Source organism: Cynoglossus semilaevis, chromosome 11 (genome assembly GCF_000523025.1).
Source record: "Cynoglossus semilaevis isolate Cse_v1.0 chromosome 11, Cse_v1.0, whole genome shotgun sequence".
NCBI lineage: Eukaryota > Metazoa > Chordata > Actinopteri > Pleuronectiformes > Cynoglossidae > Cynoglossus > Cynoglossus semilaevis.
The window spans coordinates 2,494,340-2,515,937 of record NC_024317.1 but is presented as its reverse complement, the minus strand read 5'-3'; the positions used below and the strand labels follow the sequence as shown (position 1 = coordinate 2,515,937).

The window sequence follows — 21,598 nt, the reverse complement described above, 5'->3', positions numbered from 1 at the left end:
ACTTCAACCTCTCACTGGTGACAACATTGAGCCTCCAGGAAATGTCTCTGTTATTTACCAACAGCCTGTTTTAAGTTAATTATTTCTTTGTATTTATTGTATTTTCAGGAGTCACGCACCAGATGAGGGTTCACATGGCATTAGCTCTGTCATGTCCTATTCTAGGTGACCATAAATATTCCCACAAGGAGAAACTGGCACCACAGGTGTGTTTCATCACAAAGACTAAAATAATGTATACATTACTAACGTTTTTTAAGACTTGATTTGAACTCCTTTTTTCGCCCTCAAAATGATCACTGATTTTTTTAACCAACTCAGCAGTTTGTCTTTTAGACCGTGTCACTGTGTGGTCATAGCAGATCTCACTGTCTTCCTTTGGTTTATTCTTTTGTTTTCTGTTGCTGCTATTCTTGTAGCACAGCAAACTTGACACTGGTCTCCTCCCACCCCACCCTAACCTGCCCACACCTTCTTCACCTTTGCTCTAAATAAGTTACATAATATGTCATAAAACAGATTTCTAAATGTTCCTTTTATTAGAGCTTTTCATACAAAGACATTCTTTTGTACTGTGATAAAAAATAAAACTTCTGATCCACAGAAATTACCTGAAGGTGTGTTGGGAAAGCTGAGACTGGAACCAAGCAAGACTCGCCATCTCCCTCTACACTTACACGCCCGACAGATCAGGTTAACGAGTCGGGAAGAAATCGCCGTGACCTGTCCTCCGCCCAAATACTTCACACAGTCACTGAAATACCTGTACCTGGAAACACCAGATAAAAAGGATGAAAAATGACCAACAGCTGAAGGACTGGAGCTGGGATGGTTCACTGTTTGGTATCAACACAGAGGAGAACTGTAACGACTGTACGGTGTCATACCATTTGTTTTAGTAATAAACAAAGGAAACAGAACTGTGGTACAGCTGTGTAAGTCGATGTAGTTCAACCATATTAACATATTTACTCCACTGTGGCGGCCGGTGAGACGTCGCCAACAGCAAAGTTTCCAAATGTCCATGCATTGCTTTCTATCTACATGGTTAATACTTATCTTACATACACACAGGAGAACAACATGGAGGAAATCATTGACGGGGTTTTTTTTTTTTTTTTTAATCAACAGCACGGACCTGAGGAACATTTTTTCCACCTGCCCATACAACATTAGAGCACTTGATCCTGGAACTAAGATTCATCCCATTGCTCCAAAAGGTTCAATTGAATAATTTCTGAAAAAAAAAAAAACAGGCACGAGTTTTTCTGTCTTGAAAATATCAATACATGAATTCATATACAGTTGCTAATTTAAAAAAAAGGAGGCCGGGACAGTGAAGCCCCAACAACTGTCTCTTTAACACGTAATGTAAAACTGGATCTGGGTAACGGCCCAACAGGTCGGGTGAGGGAGAGATTTCTTGGTTTTTGAGAAGATGTAACACTTTTTCTGAGAGCTGAGAAGAACAGCAGCTCCAGAGACCGATCCAGGTCTGTGTTTATTCAGAGGACAGCTGAAATCTTGAATCTGTCGCCAAGAGAATCGTTGAGAAAAGAACAGTCACCCAATCGTTCAACAGAAATACAACAAGAGAGTCTGAAGATCCACTATGATACAACTCTCCCCTCAAAAATGATTGTTTCATTCATAAGGTGTTCCGTTTCATCAGAGACAGTCAGTGGTGTTTACAAGGCCGGGACAGTCCTCTCAGGGTTTGACGTGTTCTAAGGACCAGCAGCGATGATGTCCTGGATCTCTCTGACCACGATGAGACGAGCCAGCAGGTGCTCCACTTGTTGAACTGTAAGAGGCTGCGATGAGTACCACATGGGGCTGTTGGGTGCTACGACTGGTTCTGGTGTCATGTAGAAGGCATCGTTGCGTCCTTTAATGCTCTGAGGGCTGAAAGAGAAACATCAGGTTTGGTAAATGTGTCCAGATCATTAGATTCATCAAGTGCAAATACAACAGAACAGAGCTTTCTAACACCCAGTGATGTACGTGGACTTTTTTCATTGAAAACAACAGGTCATTCAGACTCTGATACTAACAGAAGGAAGTCTAAAAGATGTTTTATTTAGAAAATTTACGGTCCACAGTAATGGCTGCTACCGGTTCTTTGCGGACCGCCATTTACGGTCCACATTAATGGCTGCTATCGGTTCTTGGTACAACAAAGTTTGCGGACCGTTGACTTATAGCACTGCTTATCCATCACATTAAATCAATTTGACTCATTGCCAGTAAAATTACAGTAAAGTAACAAAAAAACATTGCAATTCAGAACCATAAACATTCTACAGACTGATTCTGGTTCTTCTTTGAGCTGGATCACTGGTCTCTGCCGGTTACTTACCATTTAAAGAGGTAAAAATCATAAAGTTTAATGGGACAGCGAAGTGGATTCTCTGGATCCTCGACCTGTTCTTCATAAATATCATCAGTGCCTGAAACAGAGGTGAGTGAAGAGGTCGTCACCAACCATTTCTGGGTTCGAGATTTTTTCGGCTAAAAGAAACAAAATCACTTGAATTAAACACCTTTCTGCCCAGCACTGTGTGAATTCTGGGCTTTGAGAAGTCGGATACTCGTTGCCTTGTCCTTGGCGTTGCTGGGGTTCTTCCTCGTGTGCCGCAGGACCTTAGAGAAAGCTACTTTCAGGTGCTGTTCGGGTGTTGTCAGGTGGAAATACCTGCAAATAAGAGACAAGATTGAAGAAAGTTCACGTTCATCTTCGATCCATCCTTGTCAGGACAGAGCAGATGTGTTCCATTTCCTGACGGCTACCTACTTTGTGTTAAAGTACATGAGCGTTGTGAGCAGCGTGGCAGGTGAATGAGCACCGAGCTGTTTACACTCCCACAGCATCTCCTCCGTCACATGACTCGGAATGATGTATCCTAGGATAGACATACGCCGGGAATAAATACAACTTTTACCTGAATTAGGTGAAATAGAACACGCAGACCCGCTCTTACCTAAAGGATGGACGGTGGGTTTCCAACCATTCAGGATGTTGTGTAAAGACTCACAAAAACGTGTGTAGTACGGGTCAGAAAAGATATCATCCACGCGTCCGTTTTCAGACAGATACTGAAACAGGAAACTGTTAAATAAATTCATTCAAACCACCACAAAAAGTCTGTCACATCAGGGCTTATAGTTACCTTTTGAATACACAAAAAAACATAATACAAAACATCAGGTGAGAACTGTTCATCTTCTATTCCACGTGCTTCGGTTGTCATCAAGGACAGACCCAGGTTCAACTCAGCCACGGCACTGGACACCAGGTCTTCCTGAAAACACAGGGGCTGCCGACCTGGACGGAGACAAACACAAGGATTTTCACTGATAACTGTCAGATTTGAAGAAGACCATACAGAGTTTATTTACTAACAACGGAGCAGACTCACGTCCTATGGGAGCGAGCGTCGTCTTTTTCTGCTTGCTCAGCTCTGCATTTTTCCGCTTTGCCCAAAAACTCCACACCTCCAGACCCTCCTCTGGTTTAAGACACACAGGAACGAGAATCTCCGTCGGCTGCTCAGCCTGAGCCTCCGTCTGCACTTGGCCCTGCAACCAATGAGAAGCAAAGTTTCCAAATCAAAATCAGTTAGAGAGAGTTTTTTTAAGAGACTGTCGCTGCTAAGATTTATCTCTGCTACATATGACATGGTCATTACATTACATTTGTGTCTATAACAACAAATCATAAACAGTCTGTTATTAGATATACTGCTGTAGAAGTCACTGCTGCTGATAATTAACCCTTTTTATCCAAGCTACCAAACTACTGACTGTTACCCTTAAAACCTTGATTTTGTCACATCAATCATCTCAGACAAAAAAAAGTTACTTTGCCTAATGTGTTTGTTTTTATTTCTCATAAATATTATTTGCTCTTTGTATAAAATAAACAGGTTAAAACAGACATAAGTATAAAAATGGAAGCATCCATCAGATCAGTTACTCATTTCTTCACAGCAGGAGACGCATTAACTGTCTGTCTACCTTCCCATCACACACACACTGTGCCCTCAGGGCGGGGGTGGGAGGTGGGGTGGGGGGTATTAATAGATTATTAATTACCACAATACACCCTTCAAATGAAAATGACATGCTGTAACATGGCAACTTGACAAAGAAGCCATCAATAAAAAAAATAGTGCTCACTTGGGGTGTGAGAAATATATATATATACATGTATATAGATTTACGATACTGTATCAATATTCTACAGCACTGTATGTTTTTTATTATACCATTTTTGAATTAACAATCAACAGTTAACTATTCATGCAGTTGGTTCATTTTATTTTGCGATTCCAAATGTAAATCCCTGTTCAATGTGAGTAACCTGATGTTAAAGTGGAACATCATTGTGTGTTTACTGTGCCGACAATTATCCTACAATTAAATTGCTTAAAAAAACTCAATATACCGTCTTGCCTTTAATACCACAGTATATTGAATCGTTGCCCAATATGTGATACGTCGACATATCGTCAGATTCTTGCACATACACACTCCTACTGCTCATCCATGTTCCAGATTCTTCAAATTTTCAATTTACAAAACTTTATTCATAATATATAGAAGATGACTTCAACCTTGTCGTAGGGAGCACAGAATCTGTTAAATATATAGAAGATGACTTCAACCTTGTTGAATCTGCTCTGATGTTAAACATGTAATCCTAATTTTCTACAGGTACAGATACAGATTTACTTCAAAAACCACAGACGTTCCAGTGTTACCAGAGATAACGTGGATCATGAATCAGTTCTTACCTGAAGATGGAGCTGCTGTTCTTGCCCCTCTTCACCGTGGCTGTGTTGTTGGTTGGGGTCCCATATGTGAACCGACTGTGTGGTGTTGTAGGTCCCTCCGACTGTCTGTACTGCCACAGGGATGTGAATGTTGCCGTTCATGAACTGGGCTGGGAACAGGGTCTGAACTATTTCCTCCTGCGTCCCAGCAGAGGTCAGCTGAACCTCTGCAGACTTTGATGAGGAACTCGGGGACATTTTGTCCTTACCGTTGGAGGTGGTAACTTGTACTGTGCTGTATGTCTCCTGTGGTATGGCGATGTGAGTAACACCCTGCTGTTGTGGTGCCGAGTACACGGGAATAGTCCAGGTCTCACCTGTGGGACCTGTGATAGTTCCTGTAGCGCTGTACAGCTGAGCACTGTCAACTGTTAGCAAGTCTGGCCGTAGGGACACGTAACTTTGCTGTTGCCCTTGTGGAATGGCCAGAACGGTGGCTACCTGCTGTCCCTGGGGAATAGCATAAGAAACAGCCAATGGGACGTCCACCTTTCGCTTCTTGGCAGGTTGGAGGACGGTGGAAACGCTGCCAGATCTCCTCTCTGCCTCCCTGGAGGAGTCCTGCTGCTGCGTGGGTGACATGGTCTCTATGGTTTGGATCTGGATCTGTTGACCACCTTGCAGCTGAATCTGCTGTCCACCCTGTAGTTGAATGTGCTGACCATCCTGCAGCTGGATGTGCTGTCCACTCTGTAGTTGAATCTGTTGACCGTCTGGTAACTGAATCTGCTGTCCACCCTGAAGCTGAATCTGTTGGCCATCCTGAATCTGAATATGTTGACCATCATGAAGTTGAATCTGTTGGCCAGCCTGGAGTTGGATTTGCTGTCCCCCAGGCAGCTGAATATGCTGGGTTCCTTGCAACTGAATTTGTTGTCCTTGAGCTACAGCTGCAACCAACTGAGCCTGAATCTGTGAAAAAAAAAACTATGTCAGAAATCAATCATATCTACAGCTGTGTTGAAGGGAAAATAAACCAATGCATCACCTGCTGCTGCTGCTCCTCTGTGAGCTCCCCCTGCTGTACAAGCTGGGCTGTAGAAATCCCCTGCAGATCCTGCTGAGAAGGTGAGGCCACCTGAAGAACTTGACTGACTGTTTGATTCTGCTGATCCTGGATCTGAACCTGGCATAAACACGGAACATATATATCAGTTAGATACTTGTGTAATTTGGGACACTTTTAGGATGGAGCACATTACAGTCATTATGACTGGTATGATTATTACCAATAGCATCAGGTGCAGTGAAAGAGTGAATTGAACAAAGTTGGTCTATGTGGCTCCATCTGTGATAAATCATTTTCTAATAATAATTAATAATAATAATAAAAGGTGAATCATTTATTTCACATATTTAAATATTTTGATTTTATTTCCAATTGGACTCTTTTACAATTCTTAAGAGCAAAACATAAGTAAACATAAGTATATATATAGTATATACATATATAAACACACATATATATACATATATATATGATCAAACGTCACAACATAATTTAATGTTTTCTTCAAAACGTTAGATCACGATCTTATCAATCTGTCTCATTCAGTTTTTTGAAACAGTGTAAGAAAAGTAAACCTGAACTTGAAGTGGCTGCTCAGACCCTTGGTGAACAGACAGCTGGGGTGACATTTCTGCTGAGGTCACCTGTACCTGTCACGAAATATGTACATGGCTAATAAATTGAACGAACAAAACTTCAGGCACTGCTACATGAATCAAAGGTAGATTCAATCTGCAACAACAGCTCGATGCATTTCATCAACACAGTCTATGTTTGAATGAACAATCAGAAAGTTGCAATCAGCGCTGCATCTATAGCAACGCCACAACATCAGTTAGATTTGTTGTGGTGACATGAAGGAAGGAAATAATTATATCTGATTCATATATAACTTATTAATCCACACTAAAATGTATTTACCGGACAAGCTAGCTCCAGTAGTGACCCTGCGACCTCTGTACTGTCTGTGTAGATACAGTTGGCACCCTGTTGCTGGTACACCATAGCCGTGGTGGTGACTGCTCCCTCCTGTTGGGTGAACTCCTGCAGCACCTGCGGGCCCTTGGAAAGACATTCCAGAAACTCTTTCATCCTGTGTTGTGGTACAGTGCGGGCTTTCTGCCGCACATACTCGTCAAAGGAGACCACTCCACTCTCCTGCTCGTTCATTGTGACTCTGCTGTAAGGAGAAGAGACCAAGAAGTTAAACATCACTGTCTATATAATGTACTGCACTAAAAAACAAACAAAAAAAAATTATTTCAGTTCAATAGCCTTCACTACTCGTATTGACCTGATATTTGTGCCTACCAGATGGCCGCAAAAAAAGAGAGCTAATGAATTAGATGGAAAGAAATGAAGGGTAGGGAATAACAGTTTAACAAGGACATTTTCAGATGCAGAAAAAAAATCATCAATTGAATACCTTCACAATGGCTTTTTTATATATATTTGTCACTGTGTAATGTGAACCTATCATTGCAATGATGACAGACATTTCTTTTGGGGCCATTTATGTGATAGCAGCCAAGCAAATTTTCCAAAACTATTAAACCAAAACCATAATCCAAAAAAATTCTAAAATACATTTGTGCCCGTTTTCTAGTTGCCCTTTTTTCGCATGTTAAACAGGAGACTCGCCCCGATGATGTTCTGTGAGGCTACTTAATATCTCTGGGGTGTATTGTATTGTATTGTATTATATTGTTGTTGTTGGTCCGGCCCTATCACTTTAACAGCTGTTTTCCCCCCAAATAGAACACCTGAACACAACGCATAAAGACAAAGTGCATTTTGATCCATAATACGCTGTCTGCTACAGTAAAGCATTGTTAAGTTATAGCAAAAACTACTAGAGTCACAAATACAACACAAAGACAAACTACACAACAATTTTTATTTTAAAATGTCACAAACACTATTGAGACAACAAAGTTAATTGAGAACCATTTGATGTCTTTTTAAAACAGCTGTAACTACAGTACTGCTAGTGGTTAGCCAACTAGCTCGACACTGATTAGCAAGGCGAAGTTTTGTTACAACCCGCGTCAATACTTGCTTGCTTTTCTGTTTCGTGAAAAGCTAGAATACAAATAATAAGTCAAACGAATTGTATCCTGCGCCAGCATGAGATTAGTTTGCGAACGACAGCGGCATTGACCCATTCATTGCAGTAACATGAGGCTGAAGTGATAAGCTAATCGATATGCTAAGGTTAGCCCGCTAGCACCACCGCCGCGAATCCTGTCATGCTACCTTAAATAAAACCAAATCCTCTCCGCTCCGCCAAGGCACCGCGTTTAAAATTAAAATGCCGATAAACGTCTAACGGCTACCAGCTTCACACCATCAACTTTACCATTTACTATGTTTGGAAGCAACCTTAAACCTGGCAAATAATGATGTAATTAGATATTTTTAAAAACATGTAGCAATAGCAGCATAAGGCGAGGTCTCTGACGTCCGATTATTTTAGGGCGAAATATTCACAAATATCCAGTTACCCGAGCTCTGATGGTGCAGAGACTGGTTCATCCAACACGGTCACCGAGTGGTATCGCTGCACCGTAGGCCAGATAAACACAGGTCAGAAACGGGCCCGGTGTGTTTATCCGGTGAGATATAAAATGACGGAAGTATAGGCCCCGTCCACACACAACAGGGACTCCTCTTCAGACTGCTGCTGTACTGCTGCTGCCGCTCTGTCTGTGCTCGTACCGACTGCCCCATCACACAGCACTGGAGCAGGACCTCCTATAAGTTTACTCGTATTTCCATTCACAGAAAAATACATTACGTTCGAATGCAGTGGCCCGATGTTTTACTGAGGAGTCTGCCTCGAATATATGTATATTTAGATATTGATTATTCAAATGTGCATTTAACATATCTATATATCAATCCATATAGAAAGATAAAAATAAAAAAATTCAATAAACACCTACAAAAACCACTTACACCTGACTACCAGGCTAACTCAACTTAAGTCACAACACTACTCCATCGACAGAGCTTCTGAAACAATTCTAGTATCTCCTACTAACTACCACTACTACTACTTTTAATAATATTATTAATATCAACAGCAATATTAAAATTAATAATGTTAAACTAATTTTTAGACGAATGTTAACCAATTCAGACCCGAAATGCTTTAGATAAAGGCCAGTAAACAGTTGTATGCATGTACCTTTAACAACAATTTAACTTCCCCAGTCTGCCTTAAAGAGCCAGGCATGTGCCACTGAGGGCCTCCCCCAGTTTGCTCGACAACAAACTACCAATCGACCGCCTTAAGGTGGACCAAGTGAGATATACAGTGGGACTAGGCTGTGAACCGTACATTCTAGGGAGAGAAGAGTTAATTCCCACACTCACTGCAGATTATCTGTGATTCTGCTCTCTGCAGGAAATTGTGGTGGTTTACGAAATAGTTCACATGTAATTCAACTTTTTTTTGCACCCTAACAGAAAAAGAAACATTTTCTTTCATCTGTTTTGTTGTATTTTATCTATATGCTGGTCAAAAGGTTTGTGTGAAACTATAGCAGAATCAGTGTTCTTTAAACTTGATTTTGATCATCTTAAGGGGAGAAATAGGACACACAATTAACCAGTACATATCCCAAACTAAGCATTGCATAAAAAAAACAACTGATGATACCAACTAGGTCCTAAAGAGAGGTCATTGAAGTAGTCTGGTGGTAGAAGCAAACCCTTAGACAGACTTTGCAGGATGCATTCATTGATTCTGTTACTATGTGCATCACTGGCTGTCAGGCTGAAGCACTGAGGCTGAATGCAGAACACAAGCGTGTTCTTGCATTTACTGAGCTTGACCTTGGGTTTTTATCTCCAGTTAACCTCAGGCGCAGCGATGACAATGCCCTTCATCACGAAGAGCATCTAGTCACGTCATGAACTCAGGAAGCTAATAGTGGAGAAATCAGAGCTCTGAATCTCCCTTTTGTTTATTTGTTACAACATTAAACTTTACCTATCTTTTACACAACCAACTTACTCTACTATAGTTTTTATTTATTATGTTATGTTTATTATGTTATATAACAATTTCCATGATTGTAGTTTTAATTCCCCAACAATTCCAATAAGCTATTCAATCTCAACTATTGGACACGCCAGATATTTTGATTGCAATACTGAGATTGGCCTCCACAAAATCTAGAGACAGAATACGACTGTGTTATCAGTGTTAGTTTAACAATAAAATATTACTGCTGTGTGATTGTATTACACGTCATGTCAAGGGTTTTGGAGTCTGATTACTGACTGACTACTCAGCATAGGTTCCTTTTTGCAGTCATCACCTAAACAGCCATATTGACTACCACACCTTTTTATGTTTCCAGGCTGGTATTTCTTGATTCTCAGTCCACACCTCTTTTAATACCAGCCTTGTTTGATCAGCAGAAATATCGGTCTGTGATGCAGTAACTGCAGCTTACGTCATTGCTTTTAATAAGAAGCACTTATTAGCCAAAAACTATGATAAAAATGCTACAAGTGGACCCCTGGTAGTACAAGTAGACTAAACAAGCCAAAGTGTACTCTCCATGAGGATGCCGGTATGAAGGTTTTTTTTTACAGTACAGAAAAATGTTGGGAATTTGTATGGTTGTCCAGACAACCACAATAACACTGCAAAAACACAGAACTGAACCCAGAACCTCCAGATCTTCACATGCAGCAAATAAATATCAGTAAAATACCCAACACATATTATTATTTAATTATAGATACAAAAACTACATTTTACCACAACTCCAAAGACACCAAAGTCAAAATCATTAACCCTGCTGATTTTAAACCCACCTCGGTAAATAACAGTGATGTTTCTGTTAGTTATGAATATATTACACACATGTCTCTGAGGGTACGCCAGTCCATGTGTGGACCTCAGTCTGCTGGTTACTGACAGATTCTCTAATTTATTAACACCTCAGATCAGTCATTAACACCTTTGTTGTTAATGACTAAAAATTACCAAGACCCAATTTTTCTATTCAGTGCCTCATTTTTTTTTCATTTCATTGTCTGTTGGGCTGTACACCTCCAACATCAGTCTGCCAAAACATTAATATGCAGCTAAGAGACTTCGAGTTTCGATGCTCTTGCGCACTGACTCTAGTTTAAGCAGTATAATTAATAAACAGAGATAATATATACATTATCTGCTCCATTAATATTAATAAGTGTATTATTTGTAGTTCTTTCGTAGATAAAGATACTGTAGCGGAAACCAGTACATCTAATGTACACACACACACACACACGGACCCTCCTCCTCCCCTTATTCTCCTCCTCCTATGATTATGGAGGACGGGTGTGAGTTGTCTGTCTGCCGCTCAGCTGTTCTGACGTCAGGCACACTATCTGACGTCACCGTGGGAGTGTTCCACAGTCGGGAGAAATGAGCGGTCATCAACACAGTCCTCTCAGCGCCCATGTAAGTTTACACCTGCTAATAACACACCTTTTACTGTTATATGGCGATATTAGTGAATGAGAAGCGTTTCCTTATGTTTCACCCTGGTTCCTCGAAAGCGCGATAGTTCGGTTTTGGTCGCTGCCACCCGGCTGTGTCCCGGTTTCGCCTGTAGCTAACCATGGCTGAGGAGGAGGCGGCGATGTTGTTTTTTTCACTTAGCTCTCTGAAGCATAGTCAGCTCCGATTTAACTGACAGGCTGCATGGATGGGTGGGCGCCTGGTTTGTTCTCCCGGGTACCCGGCCGGGATGGGCGACGTCAATTTTGGTATTACACGTTAGTGACGATGTAATGCCAGTTTATAAGCCCTGTGTAACAATGTAAAGGTCGAGCCTGGGAGACAACACCCATGTATGTATGAGCTGACATCAGTCATACCAGGATATGACCATATGTCCGCTAAAGCCGCCGCTAACATCATGGCAGGCACAGTGAGCTGACCTTGTTAATATGCATGGCTTGAAGTGACTTATAGAACGATGAGGGTGGTTTCTGATGAAAGTCTACACTGGGGGCGGGGGGGATGGAGAAGGAGAGAGGAACTGTAGTTCAACACCTTCAGGAAATACAAGACACATTGTGATTACCTAGAATTTAGTAAGTGACCAGCATGTTTCCAGAAGAGACGGTTTCCTAGAGGGAAATTGACCCAATAGGTGTCGGTGACACAACTTAACTGATCTACTGTAAAAAATTATAGAGAAAGAAGTTAGTCACTGAAGAGGTTTGGATTCAAGTAGGGATGAATGATTTATTAAAAATGTGTTTAAAAGGGTCAAAGGGTATCATCAGTCCACGGTGCTTAATTATCCAGGACAACACAGACAACACAAAACAAATGGTTTATTTTTCAACTTGAAAACACACAACCTGAAACATTAAATATTTACAGTACTGTTTTTTTGTATATCCCATTGCCTTAAAACACATGAAGAAATTAGAAAATAATTGCAAACACAATATCATTATTGTAACTATACATGTAAAACTATACTACTACTAGTAGTACTTAATATCAAGTAATACCTTAGCACTATTATGTAAAAAGTTATAATTAAGTTCTAAATAAATTATAAATAGGTACATTTTCACATCAGTTAAAAGAAAACCACTTTTTTGGTTTTTGGGTGTGTAAGTTTGGCTCCATATTTATTATTTATTTATTATTTATTCAGCCCAGTTGCATTTGCTTTCTTGCTTTGTTCGATTTTTACACCAACAGTCCATCCATTGAGTTGCATTGCTGCCACCTACTGCACATATTGCGGTAAATAATTTCACATGGATTTTTCAAGTTACTTAGAAAATAAATAAAAACAAGAAAAAAAAAACAGTATAAATGTTATTGGTGGACAACGTATTTGATAGATCCCCGGAAGTAAAACATTCTTCCAGTCAAAGGACCATATAATGTATGATTTATATCTATTCAGAAATGTATACAAACTATACTTTCAATGAACTGCTAACCCTTATGTAAGGTGCGCATTTGAGATACACTGTACATTGTTTACACGTATAACTACATTTCGCAGCTGTTAAATACTGTATTTCCTGTGTACATGTCAAACTCTTCTAGTTCAGTCTGTAATTATTTGAGAAGAAAGAAATACCGAGTGCGTAAATACTCGAGAAACAGTCTAAATAGTGTGAATATTACCTAATGTCATCTGGAAGGCAGCACAACCTAATAATAGACTTTGAAAGAGTTTGAAATATTAGACACTAACGCTCCGGCGAATAAGGTATACGTCACTGTGGCTTGGCCCCGCATAGCAGTGTCGGTGCGAGCCATACAGTAAATCGAACGCCCTCCGGTGCACCGCCTTAGCCTGTGCTGCTAACTGCTAGAGGTGAAGAGAAGCCATGCAAGTGGAGACAACGGTGACTTCTGACTTCATCTAATGCAACGGTTCGTGATATCTTTTACTACGGTGGTAAAGTACATTGATGCTTTCACGAATATGTGTCGTTGTGCTGTGTTTAACAAAGACCAGGCCGGTGGTGGTTGAGTTTATAGCTGCTAATGTCATCCTCCTCTTATCCGGAGCTAACGTTAAGCCTGTGGGCTCAGACTGTCTACAGTAACATAGTATTAGTCATAAATGTACACACTGTCATTTCTTCATGACTTTCCGCTTTGGCTTTTGCGATCAAACACGCTTTACTTTAAAAATGTGATGACAGTCAGGCATCTCTAACCTTTTTGAGTAATTTATTTAAATAAATCAATCCAATGAAAACCAGCAACATGATACCTAATAATAAGTGATGTTCGGAGAGTTTATCGCAATAACAAGTCACAAAGTTTGGTCTTAGACAATGGGCTGAGGTGACTATAGAGCTGTAGTTATTAGATAATACACAAGTCATTACCAAACTCTGGGTCAGGGCTCAAAGATGTGTCAGTGATATCACTGAGTTGTCATTTACTTTTAGACCTGCTAGGAAGTACAACTCAGAGACAGTGTCATCGTCTAAATACTAGGTAGTAGTAAAAAGTTAAAGAGGCGAGGGTGAGGGAATTTGGACACCTTGTGGTGAGAGGTTAGCGTAAGATGTTGGACAAAGGATATTGGAGATGGAGCTGATGGGGAGGAGGAGGAAAAGGGAGAAGATTGGTGGATGAAATGAAGGAGGAACAGAGGAGGTGCAGGAAAGGGAGGGTTGGATGTGGTGACCGTTGAAGGAAAGATAATAAAATATGTGACATAACTATGATAAAACTACGCATTCTATTTCATCATACAAATGTAAATTTAAAGGCATTCTATTTCATCATACAAATGTAAAATTAAATTAATAGTATTGAATCCATGGATAACATCAAAATATTCTATTTGAATCAATATTCGATGAACGTTTGCAGTTGATTTGTAAATGATCTCAGCAGTTTTGATTAACGGTTATGATATTACTGTCAAAATGCTATTTTTTTTTGGGTGGCTTAGAAGGATATATTTATGTTTCTATACAAATTACACAGTCATTCCATCCACATTCACCGACTGTCACGGAGAAATGATGTCCATTATACACTGTTGTCTTCATGTTGTGGATTAATTGAGCCGTTTGTCACTCAGCTGTATCTCTTCGAGACAGGAAATGGACTATGTCCTGTAGATATATCCCCAGGGGGCAGTTGGCCCTATTAATTACCATCAGACAATTAATTAAGCTAGAAGGCCTTGGGGGGGTCGAGGAGGGGGGGCTGATACTGTGTGTAATCACAGTATTTTCATTTTCTCATTTAACATTTAACAGCCTGTAGAAGGCTGTCTAAGGGCTTTGAAAACAGAAATAGCGTTTGACGACAGGTTTGAATCTATGGTCAATATTATATAATTATGTTCAGACCTGTTAATGGAGGGCAGACTTAAGGTCAATATTATATAATTATGTTCAGACCTGGGTTTTAAATGGAGGGCAGACTTATGCATAATACCTCCAATCAGGAGCCGTTGGCTGTGAGGCCGTCGTTCTGACTCAAAGTAAACGTGTGTTTTAATGTTGTCTTTTTTTTTTTTTTTTTTTATAGCATGTGATTTTCCTAAATGTCTTGGGAAATATGGGAGCGTAGTTGGAACGACATCTCATTCCAAATACCCAGAGACTGTGGCGGAGATCTGACGTTGGATTACAGAGACTCTTTGTTTGTCAACAGACCGGGACTCTGCTGATGAACACACACAAAGGTACGTTCAGAGTCAGTCAAGCTGCACGTTGTTCATTTTTGGTTCATTCAAGAGAAATATACTTTGCAAAAACTTTACATGTCACTACAAAGAGTTGGTGTGTTTTGCAAATACTGTGGAATTCTATGGCTATACAACACACATCTTTCTGCTCATGCTTTAAAATACAAAAAAATATTATGACACACCTAGATTATGCATTGTTATTAATAGATATTTTAATAAATCAGTACATCATTTTATCAAAGATTAATTATTGCTCCCCAAATATAAATATAAATTCCATACTTAATTCCTCCTATTTTGCTGTACTTGATATGGAAAACTAATGTGTTGTTTTTGTGGTTGCCACTAAGCTGCTTTTACCTAATTGCCCCCTGGGGACTAATAAAGTTGTGTTAGTCAAAGAGAATGGATTGTCCTGGATCTGGAGAAGTCAAAGTAAAGTCCACTGTGTTATTAATCATGGACATTTAATACAAAAGGAACTCAGGTCTTTTTTAAATTCTCGTTGAAAACCGAGACGCGTGAACGCCCGCTCTTCTCTCATAAACAACTCTCTGTGTACGGTATGACTTTATGTCGTTTCTCTGTCGCCTGACAGGCAGATACTGCTGCAGGAGAGCAGTGATGTTCACCAAGTGACCCCCACTGTGACCCCTTCAGGACGGTGCTCACAGATAAAATATAAATCCAGTGAGCTGTAGTTTTATTTTGTCACAGACTCACAGTCGTAGCAGCTGACTTCATTTATAAATTCATTAGCTAATATGATTCTGCTGTACAGGAAGTTCTTCATTTAAACACACACACACACACACACACACGGGACAGCTCTTCCACTCACTCTTTAACAAAGTGCAGTCTTATCCAACACTAACGGCAGGATCAGCACCGAGTCACTTACGTATCACTAATGGAGCATTTGTGCTGAAGATTGTACTTTTGGACTGTTAAGTGATACCTCAGGAGCTTTGCTGACTCATCTCACAGAATCATTTCTCTTCAGTCATGTATCACACAGTCAAACTCTCACGTTATGCTTTGGACATTTTCTTTATGTTTCAGGGGAAACATGTGAATCTGTTGGGTTAAAATGGTAACTTGGAGATAAACGAAACAAGTGGAAATGTGATGTGATGCTGAAAATGTTTGCGAGTTGATCGACGATGGGACCAGCCAATGGAGGCGCTGTTAAATTTGAATCTATATTCCAAAAATGATACTCGTGTTAAACCAAAGACAGGTTGACTTTTCACAGAGGACGTTTTCACCACATTAATTACATTCACGACTTTAAGATGTGGTTTCTCTTTTATTCGCTTTCAAAACATGTTCCTGAATTGGTTTTGGTTTTTTTGTTGGACTTTAAGATGTGGTTTCTCTTTTATTTGCTTTCAAAACATGTTCCAGAATTGGTTTTGTTTTTTTTTTTTAAGTTTGTGGTTGTTTTGGACAATTCACTTATTTCCTCATGTTTCTGCTTAATTTAGCTGTGACCGAGTTGTGAGTCAGAAGAGGACACGCAGGGCTGATGGTGAGTTACCACCACTATCTGTTGTTTTTGTGCTTTTTGTGCTCTTGCATTTTCACACATTTTAAATATATACATATATAGGGGTGTGTGTGTGTGTTAGCAAGAATCTGGAGAAACGATATCACTATCACGATACAAGGGCAACGATACGATATATATATATACATATATATACATATATATATATATATATATATACATATATATACATATATATATATGTATATATAGGCAAGTGGATATAAAAAAAATCAATAGTGTAGAACATAGTGTCATGGAACGAAATATTGCAATATATGTGCGTATCAATGTTTTCTCACACCTCTATATAAATATGTATGCATATCCTTATTTATGTTAGCTTTGAACGTACATTCGTAGCCGTCTGTGGTCACAGTTCTCACCTTCAAAAATGATCCCTACAGTAAACCAAGACGTGAACAGGAAATGACTCTGGGACTTTAGAAGTCTCTATAAAATAATCACAATTGACGTCACTTTACATTTCTTACACCCAGTCTTTGTGTCTGTGTTGTGCCAGCTCTTTCTGTTTTGCGGTTATTCATTATTATTTATAAAATTTTCTGAAATGTTCTATTTGTAAACCCCAGATTTACCAGATGACAACATTTCAGAACATTTTGAAAAAAATGCTTTTTTTTTATGACATGTACTTGCAGTGAGCGACTGGGTTGGCACTGTCACCAGGTGGTGCTGTTTATCTGATTGGAATAGTGTTTCTGTTAAAACGTTGTGAACCTGCAGCCGTGACTCCGTCAACCCAGTTCATGCCGCTCGATGTTACTTCATATTTTGCTTCTGCTTTGTTTTACGTTTGCCATTCACGGCTGCATGTCATAATGCACTTTATTTTCCTTTTTGTGCGACTGTAGAAAAGCATGACATTCAGCCAAGCCACAGATGCATGCCCACTCAAAAGGCCCAACTAAGAGCCTTCCCCTCTGCCTCCCGGCTTTCAACCAGCCTTTCAGAGGGGGGTGGTGTCTTCAGGGTCAGCTTTTCACTGCAACCCCCACGTAGAACTCCACTGTGAAACTGGAGGTCTCTGATGGATCAGGGTAGTAGTGAACAGAGTCCAGAGGAGCCGGACACAGGAGGCCGAACAGAGCCGGAGGTCGGCAGGAGGGCGTCGGAGTCCAAAATACCCCGTAATGCCCTGGAGAACATGGGAGCGTTGGGCCATGGCCTGAAGCACTTCTTCCAGCCACAGCGCCGACGCTCCTCCGTTTCCCCACACGACTCCGCCTCGTCCTGCACGGGCGCCCCTCCCTCCGAACCCACTGATGTAGGGTCAGAAGTAGGGGACGTTCCTGCCTCCTCGGCCCCCTCTTCGGATTCTGACAACACTGCCGCTTCCGCCCCCCCTGCAGCTCTGAGCCGTGTTCTGCAGCAAATCCGAAGTGGTCCACCAATGATGAAGCGAGGCACCAGCCTGCAAAGCCGCCGCAGCAAGGCCACGGGCGTCGGGGATGCTCCTCAGAAAGGAAGTCCTCAGATCCACAGACGCAGTACCCATGAGGCCCTACTGCAGGCTGGGCGCCCGCGCTCATCCTCAACTACTGACACGCCCAGCTGCCCAGCCCTGACTGACATGCTGCTCACCTCTGGTTACCAGTCGACTGAGGAGTCTGACAAGGTGAGTCGGAATTATTTGGATGGATGAATGGAGTGATAGACAGAAATAATTTTACATATTTTCCAGAGGAGACAGGACAGGACTGAAGGCAGATCAGACATTGATGCAAATTTGGTCTCAAAGCAACACTTTCGTAATTAGCTCATAACAAGGCCTGGCGTTGTCTTACTGAAATATTACAAAGACAGTTTTGTGCCAATCCGGTGATGTTGTTTACAGCAGCAAAGTCATTTCTTACGCAGTACGGCCCAAGAGAAGTCAGTCAGCCGTGGTTTCTGCCCTTTGACTCCAGCACAGATATTTCGTCTGCCTCCTTTAGCAGATGGTAACAGACCTACATTTTTGCTGTGCAGCCCCAGAAACATTATCTAGAAACTACTGTTGGGCCTCACCAAAGAACAAACTGTTCTTTAAAGAAGAGTTTGATGCAGTGCAGGAACCACATAAATCTCCTCCTCCAAGTCTCCTCCTCTCACCTCTTTTGAAACACAAGTACCAGTCTGTTTATTCCTGCATAGATGAGAATCCATCAGCGGACATGCCTGCCTCCTGTTTCCACTGCACACCAGCGGACGGCCACCGTGACGCACTGCTCTGAAACATATCCTTGGCTGCGCTGCAGCGCCCTCACACTGGGCAACTCCCGTAACTGATATGAAATGACACCTGATAACTGGTTGATCTGCTCTGTCACAGTGTTTTACGATGGACGGCCATTCGCTTAACAAGTCGCAGCAGCGGCGTGACGTAGCGGTCTTTTTGGACGTGTCTGATTTCAGACGGGAATTACTTTGCAGAATTAAAGTGAACTGTTTTCCTGCTTCGATCATAAATCGGTTTACTTTAAAGTGACGACTTTTACATTTTCTTAGGTCGTCGCTGTTATCAAGACCTTACTTTACTGAAACCAGTTGTTGAGTTTTGCAGGCATACCCGGGGGGGGGGGGGGGGGGGTTGTTGTGGTTAAAAGATGAGCCAGGATGAAGTGATGAATGAGGGAGAAGAGCTGTCAGTGTCGGAAGGTCACAGATTACCTTTGAGTGTTTGTCACTATGAGCTTTAAGCCATTCTAATTATAGCTTTGACTGTGTGTGTGAGTGTGTGTGTGAGAGTGTACTTCAGGTCAGAGGGGCTCGCAGGGATAAACACAACTCAAATAAATGTCATAATTGCTGTGTTATAAAGACAGTTTATGGGGTTCAGTGCACCATATTTTGTGTTTGTATTTTGATACTGATCTGATATAAGACAGTATTTGTCAAGTGGAGTCTTCAGACCAAGGTGAAACAAGAGGACAAGACAAAAGAGTTCCTCATAGGTGTCGTAAACATTTCACTATCCTGAAAATCAGCGACAAAACGTACAGAACGACTAAGAAAGAATGGAAAAAAGAAAGCAAACATAAAGACTGTAACTGGAATAACCTGAACTCTTTTGGCTTAAACAGGTGGAAAGATACGACGGATCAGGCCCTGCAGTGTCACCTAACGCCCTCCCCTATGGCGTGGACGGCTACGATGTCGTGGACAGCACCCCGGACCCTCAGCGCACCAAGCAAGCTATCGCCCAGCTACAACAGAAGATCCTCAAGCTCACGGAACAAATCAAAATCGAACAAACAGCACGGGACGACAACGTCGCCGAATACCTGAAACTGGCCAACAACGCAGACAAACAACAGAGTGCACGCATCAAGCAGGTGTTTGAGAAGAAGAACCAAAAGTCAGCTCAGACGATCCAGCAGCTGCAGAGGAAGCTGGAGCACTACCACAGGAAGCTACGGGAGGTGGAGCACAACGGCATCCCTCGGCAACCCAAAGACGTTTTCCGAGACATGCACCAGGGGCTGAAGGACGTCGGAGCCAAGGTGTGTTCCTTTGTTTTTTTTAACAGTGTTGTCCATCTGATGAGTGAGGAAATACTGGACTTCAGCTGTTGTCAGTGGGTGGACGACTAGGGACTAGGTGTGTCCTCCTTGCCTGTGGGGGCACTGTGCTCTAGCCTGGCTGTTGTCTCTGTTCACAGGTGACTGGCGGTTTATCCAGCTTCTCACAGGCCACTCATTCTGCTGCTGGAGCTGTGGTGTCAAAGCCCAGAGAAATCGCCTCCCTCATCCGGAACAGATTTGGCAGTGCCGACAACATCGCAGCCCTGAAGGACTCTCTAGATGAAACCACAGGAGACGAAGGTGTCGGTCCCGGGACGACGAGGTCCCTCGGGGCAGGACAGTTACAGTCCAGCCCAAAGTACGGCAGCGATGACGACTGTTCTAGCGCCACATCTGGCTCCGCCGGGGCTAACAGCACCACCGGCGCCCCCGGGGGTCCACCGAGCTCTAAAGGCAATACCCTGGAACAGCCCCAGGCCTCGGGCCTGGAAGCAGTTCTTCATGAGATTCAAGAGCTGCGGGAGAACCAGGGTCGACTGGAGGAGTCCTTCGAGAGCTTAAAGGTCCACTACCAGCGTGAATACACAGTGATCATGCAGGCTTTACAGGAGGAGCGATACAGGTGAACATTTCCTGGCTAACGTACAGAGGTTCACGTGGTCCGTGTGGTACGGACCAATTCTCACGCCTTGTTGTTTTCACTGGTGGTTTGTTTCAGGTGTGAACGTCTGGAAGAACAGCTGAATGACTTGACGGAACTGCACCAGAATGAAATTCTGAACTTGAAACAGGAGCTAGCCAGCATGGAGGAGAAGATTGCTTATCAGTCTTACGAACGAGCGAGAGACATTCAAGTAAGCCTGCGATTTTATTTGGATTTTTATATTTTTATTTACACTACCTTCCAGACCCAAATCTCTCTCTTTAGAATCAAGAATTTAGAAACCTGTAAACCTCCAAGCGCAACTAAAGCCACTAGTGCAACATGTCTGCCTGTGTGAGTCATTTGACCGACATTTGTGTGTTTCACCTGCAGGAGGCACTGGAGGCATGTCAGACGCGCATTTCCAAGATGGAGCTGCAGCAGCAACAGCAGCAGGTGGTGCAGCTGGAGGGTTTGGAGAACGCCACGGCGCGGACTCTTCTTGGGAAACTCATCAACGTGCTGCTAGCCGTCATGGCGGTCCTTCTGGTGTTCGTGTCCACTGTGGCGAACTGTGTCGTTCCTCTGATGAAAACGAGAAGCCGCACACTTTCCACGGTGCTCCTCGTAATCCTCCTGGCCTTCCTGTGGAGGCACTGGGAGGCCATTTCGGAATATCTTCACCGATTTATTCTGAGTCCCAGATGACCGGTTTGGGCAGACTTATATGGATGATAAAACAGAGGGTGTGGGGGGTCGGGGGTGTTGATGGTGGGACACTGATCTTAGACGATAAGATGAAACTCAATAGTCCTTTTTTTCCCTC

At 41.9% G+C, this 21,598-nt stretch overlaps 2 protein-coding genes across 6 annotated transcripts; one reads left to right on the top strand and one right to left on the bottom strand.

The window, feature by feature from the left end:
• Window positions 1-1,104: 1,104 nt before the first annotated feature.
• On the bottom strand, window positions 1,105-8,606 carry qrich1 (glutamine-rich 1). 3 transcript variants are annotated; one of them, XM_017036913.2, is made up of 12 exons: window positions 8,349-8,606; window positions 6,766-7,024; window positions 6,420-6,494; window positions 5,824-5,961; window positions 4,797-5,747; window positions 3,420-3,579; window positions 3,171-3,325; window positions 2,982-3,096; window positions 2,795-2,903; window positions 2,544-2,695; window positions 2,360-2,450; window positions 1,105-1,905 (listed from the first exon to the last, which is right to left on the bottom strand). In XM_017036913.2, the coding sequence occupies exons 2-12, from the start codon at window positions 7,012-7,014 to the stop codon at window positions 1,728-1,730; spliced, it is 2,373 nt and encodes a 790-aa protein (XP_016892402.1). In that variant the 5' UTR covers window positions 7,015-7,024; window positions 8,349-8,606; the 3' UTR covers window positions 1,105-1,727. The 3 variants fall into 3 exon arrangements, with proteins under 3 accessions (XP_016892402.1, XP_016892403.1, XP_008318045.1); XM_017036914.2 differs by having other exon boundaries at window positions 6,766-7,021; XM_008319823.3 differs by lacking the exon at window positions 6,420-6,494 and having other exon boundaries at window positions 8,349-8,604.
• Window positions 8,607-11,161: 2,555 nt separating this feature from the next.
• Window positions 11,162-21,592, top strand: tmcc1b (transmembrane and coiled-coil domain family 1b). Of its 3 annotated transcripts, none has more exons than XM_025060322.1 (8): window positions 11,162-11,311; window positions 14,891-15,047; window positions 16,541-16,584; window positions 17,976-18,241; window positions 19,689-20,108; window positions 20,267-20,751; window positions 20,848-20,983; window positions 21,166-21,592. In XM_025060322.1, exons 4-8 carry the CDS (start codon window positions 18,017-18,019, stop codon window positions 21,478-21,480), a joined length of 1,581 nt encoding a protein of 526 aa, XP_024916090.1. In that variant the 5' UTR covers window positions 11,162-11,311; window positions 14,891-15,047; window positions 16,541-16,584; window positions 17,976-18,016; the 3' UTR covers window positions 21,481-21,592. The 3 variants fall into 3 exon arrangements, with proteins under 3 accessions (XP_024916090.1, XP_008318048.1, XP_008318049.1); XM_008319826.3 differs by having other exon boundaries at window positions 17,478-18,241; XM_008319827.3 differs by lacking the exon at window positions 11,162-11,311 and adding an exon at window positions 12,359-13,264 and having other exon boundaries at window positions 17,478-18,241.
• Window positions 21,593-21,598: the final 6 nt, after the last annotated feature.